The 21,394-nt window shown below is 52.5% G+C and overlaps 1 protein-coding gene across 5 annotated transcripts; it reads left to right on the top strand.

The window, feature by feature from the left end:
- Window positions 1–1,735: 1,735 nt before the first annotated feature.
- DHRS7B (dehydrogenase/reductase 7B) lies at window positions 1,736–13,575 on the top strand (the record flags this gene model as incomplete). Of its 5 annotated transcripts, none has more annotated exons than XM_080713667.1 (6): window positions 1,736–1,910; window positions 6,363–6,472; window positions 11,200–11,416; window positions 11,697–11,789; window positions 12,786–12,938; window positions 13,370–13,575. In XM_080713667.1, the coding sequence occupies 6 exons, from the start codon at window positions 1,757–1,759 to the stop codon at window positions 13,573–13,575; spliced, it is 933 nt and encodes a 310-aa protein (XP_080569793.1). The 5 variants fall into 5 exon arrangements, with proteins under 5 accessions (XP_080569793.1, XP_080569790.1, XP_080569789.1 ...); XM_080713664.1 differs by having other exon boundaries at window positions 1,757–1,910; window positions 6,375–6,472; XM_080713663.1 differs by having other exon boundaries at window positions 1,757–1,910; window positions 11,206–11,416.
- Between the last annotated feature and the right edge of the window lie 7,819 nt (window positions 13,576–21,394).

Genomic DNA, 21,394 nt, shown 5'->3' with positions numbered 1-21,394 from the left:
GAGGCTGACTATGAACCTGCAATCCTCCTGTCTCAGCCTCCCAAAAACTAGGATTATAAGAATGTGCAACCGCACCTGGCATAGAACTGTTTTTAAGCATGTGGGCTGGAGGAGTTTGACTGCTTAGGTCAGTGAGGGTTTTACAGTCACCCCGTAGCTGATGAATAAGGTTTCGGCTGTTTGGCCAGAATTCTGTTCTTGGTTTCCAGCCACCTCTTTCCTGCAAAGGATTTCTGTGCTCAGTGGCACCCTGAGGTTGTCCCTTGGGGCGCCTTTGTCCAGTGGGCTTCCAAAATCTCAGAACAGGCTGCGTCCTCCCAGCTCATCCGTGGCCTCTCTAGCTTAGCTGCCGCCTGGGCACAGGTGCCTGGTGAGAGCAGGAAGTCAGGGGATGAGACTAGGGCAGGTGTGGGCACAAGGTGTGCTTCCTAATGATCGACGGCGCCAGGTCATAGTCACCCGTGTGGCCAAAACTGAGAAGGCCCATGCGCAGCAGGCAGCGTGCCCCAGTCTGAGCGTGCCCTGCTCTGCACAGGTGGCGCTGCCGCCACTCATTCCTGTTGGGTGTCCATGGGGCCTGTGGTCAGAGTACGTTGGTAGCCATAGTGGACAGCATCTGGGGGCTTCCACACCCAGAAACAGGCATCCCCGAAGAGTCTACCCAGAGGAGCAGCATGACTTCATTTTCTTTTTTTTTTTTTTCTTTTTTTTTATGTGGTACTGGGGTTCCTGGAAACCCTTCTACCTCCAGGCTACACTCCAAGACTTATTTTTATACTTTTTTATTTGGAAACAGGCTTTCTTAAGCCAGTATAGCTGGCTTCGAACCTCCTGTCTCCGCTTCCCAAGCGCGGGGATGACAAGCGTGCGTCACCACGCCCGGCATGACTTCATTTTATTAAAAAAAAAAAAAAAAAGCCAGGTGTGGTGGCGCATGCTTGTAATCCTCCCCCCAGCTTGGGAGGCGGAGACAGGAGGATAGCACAGATTCGAAGCTGGCCTCAGCTATAGCTACTTAGCGAGGCTCTCAGCAATTTAGTGAGACCGTGTTTCCAAATAAAGTATAAAATAGGTCTGGGAGTATACTTCAGAGGTAGAAAAGCCCCTGGGTTCAACCCCCAGTACCACCAAAAAAAAAAAGCTGTTGTTTTCATAAGTATTCAGTGATTTAAAATTATAAAGGGTATGAATTCAGTTCTCCAAAACAGGTTTCCACAGGAGAGTGTTGTGGGCGCCACTGTGCAGTCCCTTTGTGGCATTCCCCAGGCCCAAGCTCAGCCACACCGTCAGCTCGTTCTCAGGCCCCGTGACACTGTGTGCAGAGCGAGAGCAGGGCTTGCGCACAGCACCTGTGAGGCCCCAGGTTCCATCCCTAGCACCCAACAAAAGAAAACCCCAGGGAGGCTGAGACAGGAGGAGTGCAGGCTCAAGACCAGCCTCTGCAAGTAGTGAGACTGTCATTGACTTAGACCCTGTTTCAAAGACAAAATTAAAAGGTAGGGCTGGGGGTGTAGCTTAGAGGTAGAATACCCCTGGGTTCAATCCCCAATACCACACACACATGCACACACAATAAAAAAAAGGAGAGGGAGAGAAGGAGGCAGCGCCATGTTGGACAGCTGACTGGTGTGCGGGACGGCCCTGTGGCTCAGAGCTGAGGTCGGCAGGAGGACGATCTGGGTCCGCATGAGTCCTACTCGGTCACCAGTTTCCTGGCTTTGCTTCTTCCAGGAAGAGTCCACTGAAGGGGCGGGTCATGGACTACATCACCTCGACGGCCGCCCTGTCCCTGCTGCTCGGCGGCCTGGGCGTCTTCGGCCTGTTCCGGCTGCTGCAGTGGATGCGCATGAAGGCCTACCTGCGCAGCGCCGTGGTGGTGATCACGGGCGCCACCTCGGGGCTGGGGAGAGGTGGGTCGAGGGGCAGGGCTGGGGCGGCCAGGCTGAGCACAGCTGCTGCACAGGGACCTCTGGGCATGCAAATGAGATGTCAGGGTCTGTGGGCCGGTGAGGAAAAGCAGGGCCTTGCACACGGTGGGTCTAAAGCAAGCAGAGGGCTCCCAGCCGCTTCTACCGGGATTTCAGTGAGTCGTCCATTCTCAACTGTGGACGGCTAACTGCACAGGCGTCTCTGCCTCAGGGAGGGCCAAGCGCAGCATGCCTCTTGCTGGGTCTCCCCGGCTCCCTGCGAGCCTTCCCTTCCTCTTCCCTCCCGGCTGGCCAGGGCCAGTGAGGCCTCTGCCAGCCCTTCCCCAGGACTTCCAGTTTAGTGAGGCCCAGGGGTGGAGCGGGGCACAGGAGGAGACGAGGCGCCGTCACTGCCTCCGGAGCCTAGGTGAAGGATGGGCTGCATGGGCCCTGCCCTCTGCCCTGCCCACCACGCCAGGACCCCACACGCAAGCCTGTCCGGGGAAGGAGGCTGAGAGGCCCCGGAGCAGTGATAAGACCCCTGCCATGTTGTCTTAGTTGGTGGCATTGTGGCCAGCGTCTGCCGCTCTCGAGACTGGGTCAGACACTGCGCTGGCAGGCGAAAGAGCCCCAGGGCCAGCAGGCTCAGTGCTGAACACCTGCCTGGTGTGCACTAGCCTGCGGCATCCCTGCCGCACACTGGTAAAGGCAGAGTCTCCCCTCGAGGAGGAGGAGGTCACAGTCTGCTGGAGAAAGGCCAGGGCTCATCTTGCTATGCTGCCCTCCAGGAATGGACGCCCTGTCAGGCCTGCAGGGCAGGGGCTGCGTGCGTCGGCTTGTGCTGAGCATTTTTGGGCGTGTGATTTCACTAGATTCTCATGGCTGGGATTCAGAGAAGGTGTGTTGCCCCAAGACTTCCAGCCAGAAAGCACAGAGTCAAGCCCAAGCCTCTCAGTCTTAAAGCCTCAGCTGGGGTGGGCTGGGAGACTGTAAAAGGAAGGCCCGGGGGCGAGGCGGGAACACAGAACTTCGTGTGGGTGGGAAGCTTGCAGTGGGCCGGGGAAGCTGGGGAGGCCTTAAGGAGTGGGTTCATCTGCTCCCCCTGGCTGTTAGGTGAGGGGTGCAGGGTGCCCCCTGCGCCTGTCATTGTATCCAGACCTTGGAAAGGACACCTGTCTCCCTGCCCTGCACCGCCAGTCAGTCCTCTGACCTGACTCACTGCTATAAATAGGGCACCCAGCAGCCGCTCTCTTGATCTCAGAAGCAGGTCTTCACAGTCCTTGAAGGGCCTTCGAGAGCCCGAGGGGAATGGCGTTGCAGTGGACAGCTCAGGACATCCTCTTCAAGGTGCTGCACCTCCCCGGTCAGGTGACGAGGCTCCGGTCAGCTCTCCATTCTACCTCCAAGCTACACCCCCAGCCCTGTTTTTTTTTTTTTTTTTTTTTCTTTCTTTCTTTCTTTCTTTCTTTCTTTCTTTCTTTCTTTCTTTCTTTCTTTCTTCTTTTTTTTGGGTGGTACTGGGGTTCCTGGAAGCCCTTCTACCTCTGGGGCTACACTCCCAGATCTATTTTTTATATTTTTTTATTTGGAAACAGGGTCTCTTAAGCCAGCAAGGCTGGCTTCGAACCTGCGCGATCTTCCTGTCTCCACCTCTCAAACGCGGGGATTACAAGAGGCGCCACCACGCCTGGCCCCAGCCCTGTTTTTTATTCTTTATTTTTTTTTTTTGTTTTTTGTTTTTTTTTGGTGGTACTGGGGTTCCTGGAAGCCCTTCTACCTCCGGGCTACACTCCCAGACCTATTTTTACATTTTATATTTGGAAACAGGGTCTCCTAAGCCAGCGCGCGCAGCTGGCTTCAAACCTGCGCGATCCTCCTGTCTCTGCCTCCCAAGCGCGGGGATGACAAGCGTGCGCCACCACGCCCGGCCTTTATTCTTTATTTTGAAATAGGGTCTCACTGAGTGGCAGAGGGCCTCACTAAGTAGCTGAGGCTGCGATTCTCCTGTCTCAGCCTCCCGAATGCTGGAATAACAAGTGTGTGCCACTGCGCCCGGCTCCGTTTCTCTTGTCCTGTCTCCTTTAAGCGCCATGAGCATTTAGGCTTGCAGACCAGTAGCATCATTGAGTAAAGGGACAGAAGGTTCTGGACGCTGTTGCGCATCCTGGAACACATGGCCAGGCTCCGCAGTGAGCTGGCAGCACCGGGGCTTGGGGAACTGTCCGCAGCCCGAGCTGACGAGACCATTAGCCTTTTCTTGACCCTCCTGCCTCTCTATATCAGCTTTTTCAAGAAAGGAAAATGGAATCCTTCCAATCTGTTGTTTTCATTCCTATTTCCTACACAAACTTTAATTTCCTCCCATTTTGGCTTTACTAAGAAGCAAAGCTTAAGAATTTAGGCTTTCATTTTCCAGAAGCCTAAATCAGCATACCTCCCGACCTTTTCTTTTTTTGTACTGGGGTTAAACCCAGGGACATTCTCCCTCCACCCTTTTTATTATTTTTGCAACAGGGCCTCACTCAGTTGCTGAGGCTAGTCTTGAATCTGGGATCCTCCTGTCTCAGCCTCCCAAGCACTGGGATTACGGGTTTGTGCCTCCTCACCTGGCTTTGTATACCTCCCCACCTTTGGCCAGTCTTGAATCTGGGATCCTCCTGTCTCAGCCTCCCAAGCACTGGGATTACGGGTTTGTGCCTCCTCACCTGGCTTTGTATACCTCCCCACCTTTGGCCCTTTGTGTCTACACTCTTCGTGGCACCTCACAAAATGTCCTGTGTGTTGGGAAGGACAGGAAGAAATGGGGTAAGGAAGTAACGGGGCGCAAGGTTCCTAATGTTTGCAGATGAGTCCTTAAATCGTTCTAGCTTCAGGAATGCTGGGGTCTGGCTTAGGATGCGGCCCTGCCCCACGGTCCTCTGAGCCCTAGCTCTGGTGTGAGAAGGTGCCCTGCTGGGTGGGCAGGCTGCTGTGGCCTGGCCGCGCCAGAGGGCCAGGCGGAAGAAGTGGCCGCGGCTCGAAGGGCTTCTGCCCCTTGTCAGGATGAGCCAGAGAACAAACCAAACAGACCTTCAGAGATGTACAGGACCTCTACAGACCCAGCACCTAGGAGGCTGAGGCAGGAGGGTGGCAGGTGTGAGGCCCTATTTAAAAATAAATTAAAAAGGCTGGAGGTGTGGCTCCAAGGTAGAAGGCCCCTGGGTTCAATCCTTGGCACCACCAAAAGCAACCACAAAATTAAAGAATTAAAAACAAGAAGCATTAAAACACAACAGGCATAGAGCTCCTCAGGTACCCGGATCCCCTTAGGAAGTCATTACCTACTCTCACTCATTCCAGCCCGGTCTCCCTGAACTGGGCTCTGTTCTTATCTACATCTTAAAGAGAGGTAAGCAGGAAACACGAGGCGGCGACTTCCGCGACATCACAGAACCCGCGAGTGTGGGAGGTCAGCCTCTGAGTACAGGAAGCTGGCCCAAGCCGGTCCTCCGGCCACTGGGCAGCAGAGGCCCGGGCGCTGGACGTTTCCTGGAAGGGGAAGCAAGAGGCCTCCTTCTCGCTGCCCCCACATCCTCCCGACCGAAGCAGTTTAGCTGCCTGAGCCCTCCCCCAGCCCAGCTAGGGCTCTGGCCTCTGCTCGCTGGCCGCCTGTCCAGGGGCATCCCTGTGCTGTGAACACTGCTCCCTCCACCTTGAGAACCCTGGGAACCACCAGGGAGGTGCTCCTTACCCCTGTGCACAGTCCTCTACCCTGGTTTTCTTTTTGGTACTGGGGACTTAACCCAGGGAAGTTCTATCTCCAAGCTATGCCCCCAGCCCTTCCGCCCCCCCCCCCAGTGGTACTGGGGGTGGAACCCAGGGGCCTTCTACCTCCGGGCTACATGCCCAGACCTATTTTATATTTTATTTGGAAACGGGGTCTCTTAAACCAGTTGAGGCTGGCGTGATCCTTCTGTCTCAGCCTCCCAAGTACTGGGATTACAGGGGTGTGTCAGCATGCTCAGCATGGGTTTAATTTTTATTTTGAAACAGTCTTGCTAAGTTGCTGAGACTGGCCTCGAACCTCCTATCTTCCGTGTCTTGACCTCCCAAATAATGGGGCGTGCGCCAGCACCCCAGGCAACCTAATATTCGACCGAACTCCGCTGGTGCTCGCAGACCTGTACTGACCGCATTAGACAGGCTTGGGAGCGGCAGCATGGCGGCCTTGCCTGCCCTCGTACCGGGATGGGCCCCTGCCTGATTGTGGGACACCTCCCCGCACCAGGCCTCGTGCCAGTCTTCTTTGTCTGGGAAATGGGGGCAGCGCTCCCAGCGTTGTGGAGGGCCAGGTAGGCCTGCAGGGCTTCCTAAGTCCCACCCCATCCCACCTTCCTGCTGCATGCTCCGCAGCGCGAGGTGCTCTGCCATGACCACACGCGGCCTCAGCTGACCAGACTCTCTCTTCTTTCTTAGAATGTGCCAAAGCCTTCCATGCCGCGGGCGCCAAGCTGGTGCTCTGTGGCCGGAATGTGGAGGCCCTGGAGGAGCTGACCCGGGAGCTCGCCGCTTCTCCCGCCTCCCAGGTGAGTGGGGTGTGCACATCAACTGGTTTGCACCTCCAGCGGGACTTGGGGTTAAGGAAGGTCCCTGTGCAGGGATGCCCTTCGCCACCCATCTGGTGGGGTTGGGAAGGTGTTGGTGATATCTTCAAGATGCATAATAGCCAGGTGTGATGGCGCACGCTTGTAATCCCAGTACTTGGGAGGCTGAGACAGGAGGATCCAGGTCTGAGGCCAGCCTCAGGAACTTAGTGATATTCTCTACAACTTTTACCCTGTTGGAAAATAAGACAATAAAATAGGGCTGAGAGCGTAGCTTGGAGGTAGAATGCCCCTGGGTTCCATCCCCAGTATACACACACAAAAAAATGTGTAGTTGAGTCAGGTGTGGTGGTGCACGCTTGAAATCCCAGCATTTGGGAGGCTGAGACAGCCTCAGCTACTTAGTGAGGCCCTTTGCAACTCACGGAGATCCTGAAAGCCGGGCATGGTGATTCATGCTTGTAATCCCAGCATTTGGGAGGCTAAGACCAGAAGATCGTGGTTCGCAGACAGCCTTAGCTATTTAGTGAGGCCCTCTGCAACTTAGTGAGACCCTGTTTCAAAACAGAGAATAAAAAATAGGCCAGGGGGTGTAGCTTGGAGATCAAATGCCCCTGGGTTCCATCCCCAGACCCACAAAATAAATAAGTAAATTAATTAATTTAAAAAAATAAAAATACTGAGCCGGGCCTGGTGGCACATACTTGTAATTCCAGCATTCAGGAGGCTGAGACAGGAGAATCATGGTTCACAGACAGCCTCAGCTACTTAGTGAGGCTCTTTGCAACTCAGTGAGACCCTGTTTCAAAATAAAAAATAGGGGTTGGGGATTTGGCTCAGTGGCAGAGCGCTTGCCTAGCACGCACAAAGCTCTGGGTTCGATCCTTGGCCCCATAAAAAACAATCAAAAAAAGTATAAAAAAATACAAAATCAAAATAAAAAATTAAAATAGGGCTGGGGGTGTAGCTTGGAGGTAGAATACCCCTGGGTTCCATCCCCAGTACTGGGGGGGGGAATATATATATATATATATATATATATATATATATATATATATATAATTGTCTAATATTTACCATTTTAGCTACTTGTTTCTCTGGGTTTTTTTGTTTTGTTTTTTGGCCCTGGGATTGAACCCAGAGACATTCTACCTCCAATCTACAGCCTAGTCCGATTTTTTTTATTTGGAAACAGGGTCTCACTGAGTCACTGAGAGCCTTGCTAAGTTGCTGAGGCTGGCTTTGAACCTGCAATCCTCCTGTCTAAGCCTCCTAAGTACTGGGATTACAAGTGTGCACCACCATATCCTGCTCTAATTACTTGGTTTTGGTTTTGGTATTTGTGTTACGGAATTGAAACCAGGGGCATTCTGCCTTTGAGCTACACCCTAAACTTTCTTTTCTTTTCTTTTTTCTTTTTTTTACTTTGAAACAGGGTCTTGCTAGGTTGTTGAGCTTTCCAGTGTTGCTGAGGCTGGCCTAAAACCTGTAATCCTCCTGTCTCAGCCTCCCAAGTATGGGTTTCCAGACATGTGCCACCATGCCCGATTTGAATAATCCTTTAGTATGTTGAATTCAGTTTGCTAGTGTGTGTGTGTGTGTGTGTGTGTGGGTGTGGGGGGTACTTGGGGGTGCAACCCAGGGGCTTTTCTACCTCCGGGCTATACTCCCAGACCTATTTTATACTTCATTTTGAAACAGGGTCTCACTAAGTTTCAAGCCTCACTAAGTAGCTGAGGCTGGCTTTGAACCCGTGCAATCCTCCTGTCTCAGCCTCCCAAGCACGGGGATTACAAGTGTGCGTCACCACGCCCCACCAGTTTGCCAGTATTTTGTTGAGGATTTTTGTATCTACTCATAAAGGATATTGGTCTTGTGATATTTCTATCTGGCTTGGAAATCAAAGTAATGCTGGGCTTATAGAATGAGTCGGGAAGCGTTTTCTCTGGAAGAGTGAGAGGCATTGGTGCAAGTGGTGCTTCAGACATTTGGTAGGACTCATCAGTGCAGCCAGCTCGTTCAGGACTTTCTTTCTGGGAGTCATGGTCCCTGATTCCCTCTCTCTGCCTGGTTTAGGTTTCCTGAGATTTTCTGTTTCTTCTTGAGTCAGTATAGGTCATTTGTGTCTCAAGGAGTCTGTCCTCTTTTCCAGATTATGTATTTGTTTATTTATTTTGGTGGTACTGGGGTTCCTGGAAGCCCTTCTACCCCTGGGCTACACTCCCAGACCTATTTTATACTTTTTTATTTGGAAACAGGGTCTCTTAAACCAGCGCGGCTGGCGATCCTCCTGTCTCCGCCTCCCAAGCGCAGGGGTTACAAGCGTGCGCCACCACGTCGGGCTCCAGGTTATTTAACTTGTTGTATGGCTAATATTGATTACCTAAAGTATTGTCTTATAATGATTTTTAACTGTGGAAGGTCAGTAGTAATGACCGCACTTTCATTTCTGTCTTAGTTATTTGTGTCCTCTCTCTCTCTCTCTCTCTCTCTCTCTTGTCAAACTCACGATTTTCTCAGTTTTGTTGGTCTTTTTCAAAGAACCAGCTTTTGGTTTAATTGATTGTCTCTACCCTTTGTTTTGTTTATTTCTACCTAATGTTTATTTCCTTCCTCTGGTGGAATGGTCTATGTACCAGGCGCGGTGGTCCACATCTGTAATCCCAGTATTTGGGAGGCTAAGACAAGAGGATCTCAAGTTCAAGGACAGCCTCAGCAAGTAGTGAGACTCTCATTAACCTAGTGAGACCTTGTTTCAAAATAAAAAATAAGCTAGGCGTGGTGGCACACTCTTTTAATCCCCACACTTGGGAGGCTGAGACAGGAGGATCACAGGTTCGAAGCCAGCCTCAGCCACTTAGTGAGGCTCTCAGCAACTTAGTGAGACCCTGTTTCCAAATAAAGTATAAAAAATAAGTCTGGGAGTATAGCCAGGAGGTAGAAAGCCTCTGGGTTCCACCCCAGAACCACCAAAAAAAAAAAAAAAAAGGAATCCCAGGATTCAGGAGACTGAGACCGGAGGATTGCAGTGGCGGATAGCCTCAGCTACTTAGTGAGGCCCTCCACAATTTAGTGAGACCCTGTTTCAAAATAAAGAATAAAAAAATACAGCCAGGCGTGGTGGCGCACGCTTGTAATCCCCAAGTTTAGGAGGCTGAGACAGAGGATCCCACAGGTTCAAAGCCAGCCTTAGCTACTTAGTGAGGCTCTCAGCAACTTAGTGAGACCCTGTTTCCAAATAAAATATAAAATAGGTCTAGGAGTAGAGCCCGGATGTAGAAAGTCCCAGTACCCCCCACACACACACACACAAAATAAAAGAATTTATTTATTATTTATTTATTTTTTTTTTTGGTGGTACTGGGGTTCCTGGAAGCCCTTCTACCTCCGGGCTACACTCCCAGACCTATTTTTTATACTTTTTAATTTGGAAACAGGGTCTCCTAAGCCAGCGCGCGCGGCTGGCTTCGAACCTGCGCGATCCTCCTGTCTCTGCCTCCCAAGCGCGGGGATTACAAGCGTGTGCCACCACGCCCAGCAAAATAAAAGAATTTTTAAAAAAGAATAAAAAAAAAATAGGGCAGCGAGTATAGCTCAGAGGTCAAATGCCCCTGGGTTTCACCCCCAGACCCACACACAAAAAAAATAAATAAATAAAAATTAAAAGCTTGGAAAATTTTCAGCCATTATTCTATTCTTCTTTTTTTTTTTTTTTTGGTGGTACTGGGGTTCCTGGAAACCCTTCTACCTCCGGGCTACACTCCCAGACACCTATTTTATATTTTTATTTGGAAACAGGGTCTCTTAAGCCAGTGCAGCTGGCTTCGAACCTGCGCGATCCTCCTGTCTCTGCCTCCTAAGTGCGGGGATTACAAGCGTGCGCCACCACGCCCGGCTCTTTAAATATTTTTAAATAAAGACTATGTCTCTGCCTCTGCCTCTCTCCTTCCGCCTTTTCAGATCCCCACAATGTGTTTGGTGGCCGTGCCATAAATCTCTTAAGCTCTCTGTTCACTTTTCATTTTTCTTCCTCAATCCTCTTGTTTGGGCCTCCCGAGTACTGGGATTACAGGTGTGCGCCACTCTACCCAGCTCATTTATTTATTTATTTTTTTTAATTTGTGGTATTGGGAATGAAACCGAGGAGGTTCCAAGCTACACCCTCAGCCTTAAGTTTTTATTTTGAGGTAGAGCTTCACAAAGTAGCTGAGGCTGTCCCTGAACCTGTGGTCCTCCTGTCTCGGCTTCTCAAATTCTGGGATTACAGGCTTGCGCCACCACACCCCACGCTTAAACTCTCTTCTACTGTCCAGCTCAAGTTAACATTGCCGAGTTGCCCGCAATCTACAGCACTCTCTACTTCTTCATGGCATTTGTAGAATTTACCCGTAATTACAGAATGTATGCTTCAGGGGAACATTTCTCGGCTAGGTTCTGCCGTGTCCCCGGTGCCCGCACAGGATGGCTATGTAAATAACACCTCATTAACAAATGGCAGAGTGACTCGCCCCAGGATAGTGCATTAGGCCACATCTCTCGCTCCCCACGAGATGCCCCCGGCTCAGGAGCAGAGTTATCCTGGTTGGGGTGACCCCGCAGGCAGGGACCCCGTAGGCCACAGCTCATTCCACACCTGTCGGGCCGAGCCTGGGACTCTGCGCAGTAGGGACGCTGAGCAGGTGCGTTTGGTGTCTGCTGTGTTTACCCAGGGGAAGACACACAGGCCTCTCACGGTGGCCTTCGACCTCGCAGACCCTGAGTCCATCGCTCCCGCAGCGGCCAGGATTCTGCAGTGCTTCGGCCACGTGGACATCCTGGTCAACAACGCAGGGATCAGCTACCGTGGAACCATCGCAGACACCAAGGTGGACGTGGACAGGAGGGTCATGGAGATCAACTACTTCGGCCCTGTTGCTCTAACGAAAGGTAGCGGCTCGGGTTAAGAGCGCAGAGCTTGCCGTGGGGGCCCCTGACTGTGGCTAGCTGCCACCTGTCCCCACCTGCTCCGGGCTGGGGATGCCACTGTTGCCGTCTGCACCTTCAGTGACAGCCTCGTATTCCTCCCGTGTCTACGGCCCCACGGCGGGGCACGTCTCGGTGTCCAAACGACTTCAGTCCGGGGGCAGCTCCCCAAGGCCCCGCGCGGTGCCTGCCGCCCTCACTCACTTGGTGGGGAGTCTGGCCTAAGTCCCGCCTCTCCCCCCAGCACTCCTGCCGTCCATGGTGACTCGAAGGCAAGGCCATATCGTCGCCATCAGCAGCGTCCAGGGCAAGATCAGCATTCCTTTTCGGTCTGCCTGTGAGTACCTCTTCCTCTCCCAACACTTTGTCGTCATTTGTTTGTTTGGTTTGCAGTACTGGGGATGGGACCCAGGGGGATTTGACCTCCGAGCACCCTATTTTTAAAATTTTTTAATCTTTTCTTTTGAAACAGGGTCTCACTAAGTTGCTGAGAGCCTCACTAAGTAGCTGAGGCTTCGAACCCGTGCGATCCTCCTGCCTCAGCCTCCCAAGCACGGGGATTACAAGCGTGCGCCACTGCGCCAGGCTATTTTTATTTTAAAACAAGGTATTAGCCGGGCGTGGTGGCGCACACTGACAGGAGGCTGAGACAGGAGGATCGCAGTTCGAGGCCAGCCTTAGCTACATAGTGAGTTTCTTCACAACTCAGTGAGACCCTGTTTCAAAATGAAGTATAAAAAATAGGGCTGGGGGTGTAGCTCGGAGGTAGTATGCCCCTGTGTTCCACTCCCAGTACTCTTAAAAAAAAAAAAAAAACACTAAAAAAGTAAAAAACAAGGTCTCGCTAGGTTGATGAGCATCTCAGTATTTGCTGAGGCTGTCCTCACACCTGTGATCCTCCTGTCTCTATTGGGATTACCAATATACCACGCCTGCCTTTTTTTTTTTTTTTTTGCAGTGCTATAGATGGAACCCAGGGGCATTATACCTCCGAGCGACACCCCCAGCCCTATTTTTTAGTCCTTTTATTTTTGAAAGAGGGTCTCACTGAGTTGTGAAGGGCCTTGCTAAGTAGCTGAGGCTGTCTTTGAACCTGTGTAATTCTCCTGTCTCAGCCTCCCAAATGCTGGGATTACAAGCATGCGCCACCATGCCCAGCTACTTTGGTGTTTTCTAAGAACAAAGACAACGTACAGCTCAAAATCAGGAAATGAGTATTGCTTTTTAGTGCTGTAATGCTGCCGTCAGGAGCCAGCTCTGGTGGTTCAGGTGGGCGTGCATGGGGGCTTTTGCCTCACCCACCCGCACACTCACTGCGTCCGTCCACTCGCAGACGCGGCCTCCAAGCACGCGACCCAGGCCTTCTTTGACTGCCTGCGCGCCGAGATGGAGCAGGAGGAGATTGCGGTGACTGTGATCAGCCCTGGCTACATCCGCACCAACCTGTCGGTCAACGCCATCACCGCTGACGGGTCGCAGTACGGAGGTGAGGTCTGCTTGCTGTTTTCCAGTACGGAAGCTCTTGGTCAGCCCCTAGTGACCGCCAGGAGCGGGGGCATCTGTGTGTTTCTGACTCTGTGGGCGGTGCTCCAGAAGATGGTCCCTTCAGCTCCTGTGTGGCAGCCCTGAAGCCGAGCTGACCTGGGCATGTTAGATGGCATAGCGCCCCCAAGCCCCTGCCCAGGAAGCTTCTGGGGCAGGGTGGGGCTCCCCCGTCTGTTGACCTCCATGTTGTCCTGCCCTTCTCCCTCACCCCCACTCGCAGCTTTGAACCATGGAATGGTTCCTGTTCCCTGTGACTGTGACCTCCAGGATGGGTGCAGCTGCGGACTAAAGACCCAGGAAAGTGGGGCAAGCACCCAAGTCCCCAGAAAGGGGCCTCGGCCGCCAGCTCACGCGGCTCCCTGTCTCTTTCAGATATGGACAAGAACACAGCCCAGGGCCGCAGCCCCGCGGAGGTGGCCCAGGAGGTGCTTGCTGCCGTGAGGAAGAAGAAGAAAGATGTGGTCGTGGCTGACTTGGTGCCGTCCTTGGCCATTTATCTTCGGACTCTGGCCCCCAGGGTCTTCTTCAGCATCATGGCCTCCAGGGCCAGAAAGGAGCGAAAACCCAAGAACTCCTAACTCAGCCGGGGCCCGGCCGGGCTCTCCCTGGCACCCACCTGTCCCCGTGAGACTTCAGCGCAGCTTTGCCTCGCAGGTGGGAAAGACCCAGGAAGCCCCCGCGCTGCGCCACTGCTGGCTCGGCCCGCTGGCAGAGGCGGGGACCCGCCGGGAGCACTCCTCCAGGGTGAGGGCACACATGTGAGGCATAAGGAGCTGGGCTTTAACTCTGGAAATATGAAATAAATGACTGGAACGGTAAGAGTCTTAGTCCTCAGAGACGAGAGGAACCGTGTGTCCTTCGATCCTGGCCCCAGCAGCTCCCAGAAATTGTCTTAGACTCAGACGTCAGGATGGTGCCTGACCTAGCTGTTCTGTTTGACTTGGCCAAGACCTCTTGACCTCTGTGTTTCGGCAGCAGGTCCCTTCGGCGCTCTAGGGAGGAGGCTGGAGTTTTGGGGTGCCATTTTCATAGCCGTCTCAGGGCCCTGTGATGGCCTGTTCAACATGGAAAACGGGCAAGTGTGTGATGGAAGAGTGGCAAATCCCAGGTGAAGCTAGCTTTACCATCAAAAGGATTCCCCATATGCTTGCTGACTCTCACCGTAACCCTGTAGGATGCTAGATACCACTCCAAGCAAATGAATTTCCTAAAGAGATGGCAGCCAGCTGGGCGTGGTGGCACAAGCCTGTAATCCCAACACTTGTAAGGCTGAGACAGGATCCCAGGTTTGAGGCCAGCCTCAGCAACTTAGACCATTTTCCAAAAAAAGGGGAAGGGGCTGGGGTATAGTTCAAAAGTAGAACACCTAAGTTCTGAGTTCAATATCTAGTACCACCAAAAAAGAAAAAGAGGAGCCAGGCGTGGTGGTGCACACTTGTAATCCCAGCATTTGGGAGGCTGAGACCGGAGGATTGCAGTTCGCAGACAGCCTCAGCTACTTAGCGAGGCCCTTCGCAACTCTGTGAGACCCCATTTAAAAAAAATTTAAAAAAACCGGGCGCGGTGGTGCACACTTGTCATCCCAGCATTCCAGAGGCTGAGACTGGAGGATCACGGTTCGCGGGCAGCCTTAGCTACTTAGTGAGGCCCTCTGCAACTCAGTGAGACCCTGTTTCAAAATAAAGAATAAAAAAATAGGGCTTTGGGTGTGGCTTGGAGGTCGAATACCCCTGGGTTCCATCCCCAGACCCGCAATAAATAAATAAATAAATAAATAAATAAATAAATAAAATAAAAAGACAAAAAAGAACAACAAAGTAAAGAATAAAAAGTAGAGCTGGGGGTGTAGCTCAGAGGTAGAATGTTTCTGGGTTCCATCCCTAGTACCACAAAAAAGGGGGGGAGCACACAGGGAGCCCCTGCGTGGGCCTACGCCTTAGAGAGTGCAGCCTCCCAGACTGGCCATGACGGTCAGGCTCCTGGCAGGAGGGCTTCACGGAAGCTACTTGTCAGTTGTATCTTGGCCAGAAAGACCTGTGTCCACTGATTTATTAAGCATACACAGGCTCACTGATTGGGGCACCTTCACTTCTAAAGCTCAGGGAAAATTTTTCCCATTACTGAAACTTAAAGTTGAAATAGTAGGGGTCTGTATAGACTCCCCTGAATTGGAATAAAAATCTGGCCCGTTACGCCGGGCGTGGTGGTGCACGCTTGTAATCTCATCATTTGGGAGGCTAAGACAGGAGGATCGCAGTTTGAGAACAGCGTTGGCTACTTAGGCCCTTTGCAGCTCAGTGAGACCCTGTTTCAAAATAAGAGAATAAAAAATAGGGCTAGGGGTGTAGCTCGGAGGTAGAATTTCCCTGGGTTCCATCCCCAGTACTGCAAAACAAAAAACAAAACAACAACAAAAATCTGGCCCGTTGCCAGGCGTGGTGGTGCACGCTTTTAATCCCCATGCTCGGGAGGCTGAGACAGGAGGATTGCACAGGTTCAAAGCCAGCTTCAGCTACTTAGTGAGGCTCTCAGCAACTTAGTGAGACCCTGTTTCCAAACAAAATATAAACTAGGTCTGAGAGTGTAGCTCAGAAGTAGAAAGCCCCTGGGTTCCACCCCCAGTTCCACCAAAAAAAATTTCTGGCCTGTCATGCTGATGTCCAACACTGTATCCCAGCTCTGGCCATGTTGAGCTATTTCAAACAGCTGCTCTGCAGATGATCAGGAGGGCCTCTGGGGCAGAGGGGCCGGTCTCCGGGGAGTAGGAGTGGGTGGGTGGCGACCTGCCGTAACTTGCAGCACGCCCTGGACATCCCGGGAGCCTGTGGTGAAACGTGGCTACAGACATGACGGGTGGTTCTTCAGCCTCCTGTGTCATCAGCCACCGTCCTACTCCCGACGGGAGCGAGGGCCCTCAGTGTCCGCAGTAGGCCGGAGCCAGATGGCAGTAGCAGCCCCTGCCCGGCGAGCCATGCCCAGCGAAGCTGTTAGCATGGCACGTGCCCGTGCAGGGCAGAGATGCTCCCGGCCTGGAGCCAGAGGACGCGTCTCCTCTGTCTCCATTGACCGACACATTCAGAAGGGCCTGTGTCCAGCTGCTGTCCCCTCCACTAAACCAGTGATCAGCACAGCAACAGCTGCCCTTAGACTTCTTTCTGGCACAGGATTGAAGGCCTTGGGAATGCAAGTTCATCAATGGCAGACTGCGCCGTCCAAAGACAAGAGCCGGCAGGATGGCACAGCCCGCAAGCCCAGTCCATGGGGGGCTGAGACAGGGTATCAGGTTTGAAGTCAGCCTCAGCAACTGAGCAAGATCCCAGGGGCATTCTACCTCTGAACTACATCATCAGCTCTATTTTGTATTCTTGTTTTGTTTTTGGAACCCTTCTACCTCCGGGCTATACTCCCAGACCTATTTTTTTAATATTTTATTTGGCAACAGGGTCTCACTAAGTTGCTGAGAGCCTCGCTAAGTAGCTGAGGCTGGCTTCGAACCCGTGTGATTCCCCCTGTCTCAGCCTCCCAAGCGCTGGAATTACAAGTGTGCGCCACCATGCCCGGCTTTTTTTTTTTTTTTTGGTGGTACTTGGGTTGGAACCCAGGGGCATTATACCTCTGAGCTACCCTTGTTATGTTATGTTGAAGTTAGTCTCGAACCTGCCATCCTCCTGTCCCAGCTTCCCAGGTACTGGGATTACGAGTGTGTGCCACCACACCTGGCTAAAACTTTTCTCTTTCGTCACTGGCTGGTTTACCCACTTCCAACCTATGTTCCTAGCCCTTGATTATTTTTGCGAAACAGGGCCTGCCTCGAACCTGTGATCCTTCCGTCTCAGCCTCTCGAGTACTGGGATTACAGACGTGCACCACCACCATTGCCTGGGTGAGAAACTCTATCATATAGATAGAAAATAATACAGTGTAGAATAGAGTAACTGAAATCTAGGTAGATTAACTGGGCATGGTGGCACACACTTGTGATTCCAGTACTTGGGAAGCTAGCGAGACCACAAAAAAGTAGGGCTGAGGGTGTAGCTCAGAGGTAGAATGCCCCTGGATCCAACCTTCAATACTGCAAAAAATAAATAAATAAATAAAACCCGAAGGCAAAATGCACCAGGGTTCAATCCTCACTCACACACACACACACACACACACACACACACACACACACACCTGGACAACAGCTGCTTGCCAGAGGCAGAGCATGCAGGCCGCTGCTCTAGAGGAGGTGGACAAGTTCCAGGGAGATGCAGGAAGCACAAGCTGAGACAGATGCGCCTGCCTAGAGCCCAGCGGCCCGTAGGCCCTGCTGTCAGCGCTCCCGAGTGTCCCTGCCAGGGCAGGCCGGCCTCCGGACTGTGAACAGGCCCAGCCTGGACAGCAGCTGCCGCACCTGTGCTCAAGCCCCACCATCGAGCCAGAGGCCGCCCACAGGGCAGCTGGTTTCAGCCCTTGACCTCTGAACACCATTTATTTTCATGTGGGATTTCCCCCCCCCCTTCTTTTTGTATTACTGGAGATTGAACCTAGAGGCATTCTACTACCAAGCTATACCTTCAGCCCTATTTTATTTTTTGCAGTCCTGGGGATGGAACCCGGGGGCATTCTACCTCTGAGCTACCCCCCCAGCCTGGTTTTTTATTCTTTATTTTTAAATAGTTGCAAAGGGCCTCACTCAGTAGCTGAGGCTGCTGCAACCCTGCGATCCTCCTGTCTCAGCCTCCCAAGCTGGGATCACAAGCGTGTGCCGCCATGTTGGCTTCGTCTGGGATGTTGCTGCCCTTCAGTTTTTCTGTCCTCAGTTTGTTTTTGTTTTTTGCCCTTTCATCCCTGAATTCTGCTAAGAAGCCTGAAAAGCTCGGTTTTTAAGTAATTCTGCCCTCGGGCGTCTGGTAATGTTCAACTTTCAAGCCTCCTGGGGTTTTCCTTGATGCGGGCAGGCGTAGGCCATCTTGTGCTTCCTGTCCAAAGCTCAGACTGCAAACTGAAACCAAGTGAGCTTTTCCTTGCAGACAGCAGCCCCTCGGCGCCGCGGAGGGGAAACAAAGGCTCAGCTGTGCGCCCTGAGGAGTGGGGCTGAAGAGGAGTCATCTGCTCTCCACGGCTCCTGCTGAGCTGCCCATTTACCCAGCGGCTCTTTGCTCCTCTCAAATCACAGTGGAGGTGGGTAGTTTAAAAACGAGGCTGAAGGCTGGGCGTGGTGGCACACAACTGTAACCCTAGTACTGGGGAGGATCATAGCTTCAAAGCCAGCCCTGGCAATTTAGCGAGGCTCTCAGCAACCTAGTGAGGCCGTTTACAATTAAAAAATAAAAATTGAAGCCAGGCGTGGTGGCGCACGCTTGTCATCCCCGCGCTCGGGAGGCAGAGGCAGGAGGATCACACAAGTTCGAAGCCAGCCGCACGCGCTGGCTTAGGAGACCCTGTTTCCAAATAAAAATGTAAAAATAGGTCTGGGAGTGTAGCCCGGAGGTAGAAGGGCTTCCAGGAACCCCAGTACCACCATAAATTAATTAATTAATTAATTAATTGAGCTATGAGTGGTGACGTATGCTTAGTACTTGGGAGGCCAAGGCAGCAGGACCGCAGTTCGCGGCCAGCCTCAGCTACTTAAGCCCTCCGCAACTTAGTGAGATCCTGACTCAAAGAATAAAAAATAGGACTGGAGCCAGGCATGGTGGTGTACACTTGTAATCCCAGCATTTGGGAGGCTGAGCCTCAGCTACTTAGGCCCTTTACAATTCAGTGAGACCCTGTTTCAAAATAAAGAATAAAAAATAGGGTTAGGGGTGTAGTTCGGAGGTAGAATGTCCCTGGGTTCCATCCCCAGTACCACAAAAATAAAAATGAGGGCTAATTTAGCTTGGTGGTACAAAACCCCTAGATTCAATACCCAGTATCAAAAATTAACAAAATTAAGCTGGGCGTGGTGGCGCACACTTGTAATCCCAGCATTTGGGAGGATGAGAACCAGAGGACCGCGGTTTGCGGACAGCCTCAGCTACTTAGTGAGGCCTTCCGCAACTCAGTGAGACCCTGTTTCGAAATAAAGAATAAAAAAACAGGGCTGTGGGTGTAGCTCAGAGGTAGAATGCTCCTGGGTTCCATCCCAAGTACTACAAAAAAAAGTAAGTGAAAACAAAATTAGTTACATGAGCCAGTCCCGAGGCCTCGCCGGGGGGTGTTGCAGCGGGTCCAGCACCGGAGTCTTGGTGTCCTCGCACATCGCTGTGGCAGTCACAGGTGAGCGCAGCCAGTGGGCAGGGCCCTTGCCGACTACCGGCTGGCGGAGGGACAAGGAGGTTGCGCCTGCCCCGAGTGGCCTGGCCTGGCGCACACCCCGCCCTGCTGCCTGCGATGGCACCGGGGCCTCTCGCGCCTGGCCAGAAGCCACGTAACCTAAGATGGCATTTCAGAATCTGGGTTAGTCCCCAACAAAAGTCGCTTTGTTCCGTACGGCCTAGGAAGCGGCAGAGGAGCCGCTGTTCGCACCTGGCTTCTATTTGGGGTGAGGATGCCTGCTCGGCTGACCCGAGGTCCCCAGGCCACGAACCAGCAGGGCCAGGCGCTCCCCACACCCAAACCTGTGCCTGCACCCTAGGGCTGCGCCGCTGTGGCCAGGCAGTGCCCTCCCTGTGCTGCACCCTAGGGCTCTACCCGCTTCCCCTGGGGCAGAGGCCAGGTCAACAGCCCTGGGCCCTGACTGCCACGCCACGGCACTCAACCACGCAGGAGTATTTCCAGGCCCCTACTCTAGATTTCTTAAGCTTTCTGTGGACCACAGGTCCTTCCCAAAGCCGGGAGCTCCCTTACCACACAGGGCGCCCTCACGCCTGCCTGGCTCCCTTACTACACAGGGCGCCCTCACGCCTGCCTGGCCGTGTCTTAACTACCCTCCAGGAGCAGCACTGTGGCTCTTCCAGATGCCCGCGCCCCGCCCGGCCTCCGTGAGCGGATCATTCCTCACTTACTCAAGGCCCGGAGGATCCACAGGTGGCAGGAGTGGCGGCACCTGCCTATAATCCTAGTACTTAGGAGGCCGAGACAGGAGGATTCGGTTCGCGGCCAGCCTCAGCTACTTAGGCCCTCTGCAACCTAGTGAGACCTTGTTTCAACATAAAGAATAAAAAAATAGAATGCCCCTAGGTTCCACCCCCAGTACTGCAAAACTAAACAAACAAACAAATAAATAAATGAAGCCGGGCGTGGTGGCGCACGCTTGTAATCCCTGCACTTGGGAGGCGGAGACAGGAGGATCGCACAGGTTCGAAGCCAGCCTCAGCTGGCTTAAGAGACCCTGTTTCCAAATAAAATATAAAAAATAGGTCTGGGAGTGTAGCCCGAAGATAGAAGGGTTCCATCCCCAGTACCACCAAAATAAATAAATAAACAAACAAAAGGAAAATATGAGAAAGGGGTAGGGCGTGGCTAGGGGATAGACACTGCCTTTGGGTTCAATACCCAGTAACTTCCCCCCTTACACACACACACACACACACACACCCCACACACATCCATCTGGGCATGGTGGGCCAAGTCTGTAATCACAATACTTTTAGGTTGAGACAGGAGGATCACAGGTTTGAGGCCAATCTCCACAACTTAGTGAGACCTTCTGTTAACTTAATGAGATAGTTTCAAAATAAAAAATAGAAGCTGGGCGTGGTGGTGCACGCTTGTAATCCCAGCGCTTAGCGAGGCTCTCAGCAACTTAGTGAGACCCTGTTTCCAAATAAAATATAAGTTTGGGAGTATAGCCCGGAGGTAGAAAAGCACCTGGGTTCCACCCCCAGTACCACCACCAAAAAAAAAAAAAAAAAAAGGGCTGGGGTGTAGCTCTGTGGTAGAATGCCTGTGTCTAATCCCCAGTACCACGGGCAGCGAGGCGCAGTGGTGCATACCTGAAGCAGGAGGATCACAAGTTTGAGAGCAGTGCGTGCTTAGTGGGACCGTTTCAACATAAAAAGGGCTGAAGGTGTAGCTCAAAGGAAGAACGCCCCTGAGTTTAACCCCAGCGCCACAGCAAATTAAAGAAAAACAAACTCATAGATGTTCACATTTCTGTCTTAAGTCTCTGGAAGATTCCTGGGCCCCACACTTCCCCAGAAGTTCAGAGGGAAGCCTGTGACCTCGAGGCCGGTCCGGCACCCCAGCCTGCCCCCGAGCAGCCTGTCAGCAGCGCGGCCCCGGCTGAGCGGTGCCGGCCACAGGAGGGCGGCACCCTGCGTCTCCTGTGCAGCAGCACCCCTGGGCACCGTGGCAGACAGAAAGAACAGCAGGAGTTGAAATTGTCATAATTTTAATGGTCAGTAGCTTCTGCTCGGCTCTGAATGGTACAGCTGAACAATATACGTAGAGACCCCCAGGCGCCCGCACGCCCTCGCGGCCTCGGCT

This window comes from Muscardinus avellanarius (assembly GCF_963383645.1).
Source record: "Muscardinus avellanarius genome assembly, chromosome: 16".
NCBI lineage: Eukaryota > Metazoa > Chordata > Mammalia > Rodentia > Gliridae > Muscardinus > Muscardinus avellanarius.
Note: the sequence above shows the minus strand (reverse complement) of the source record. Positions and strands in the feature narration are given on the sequence as shown.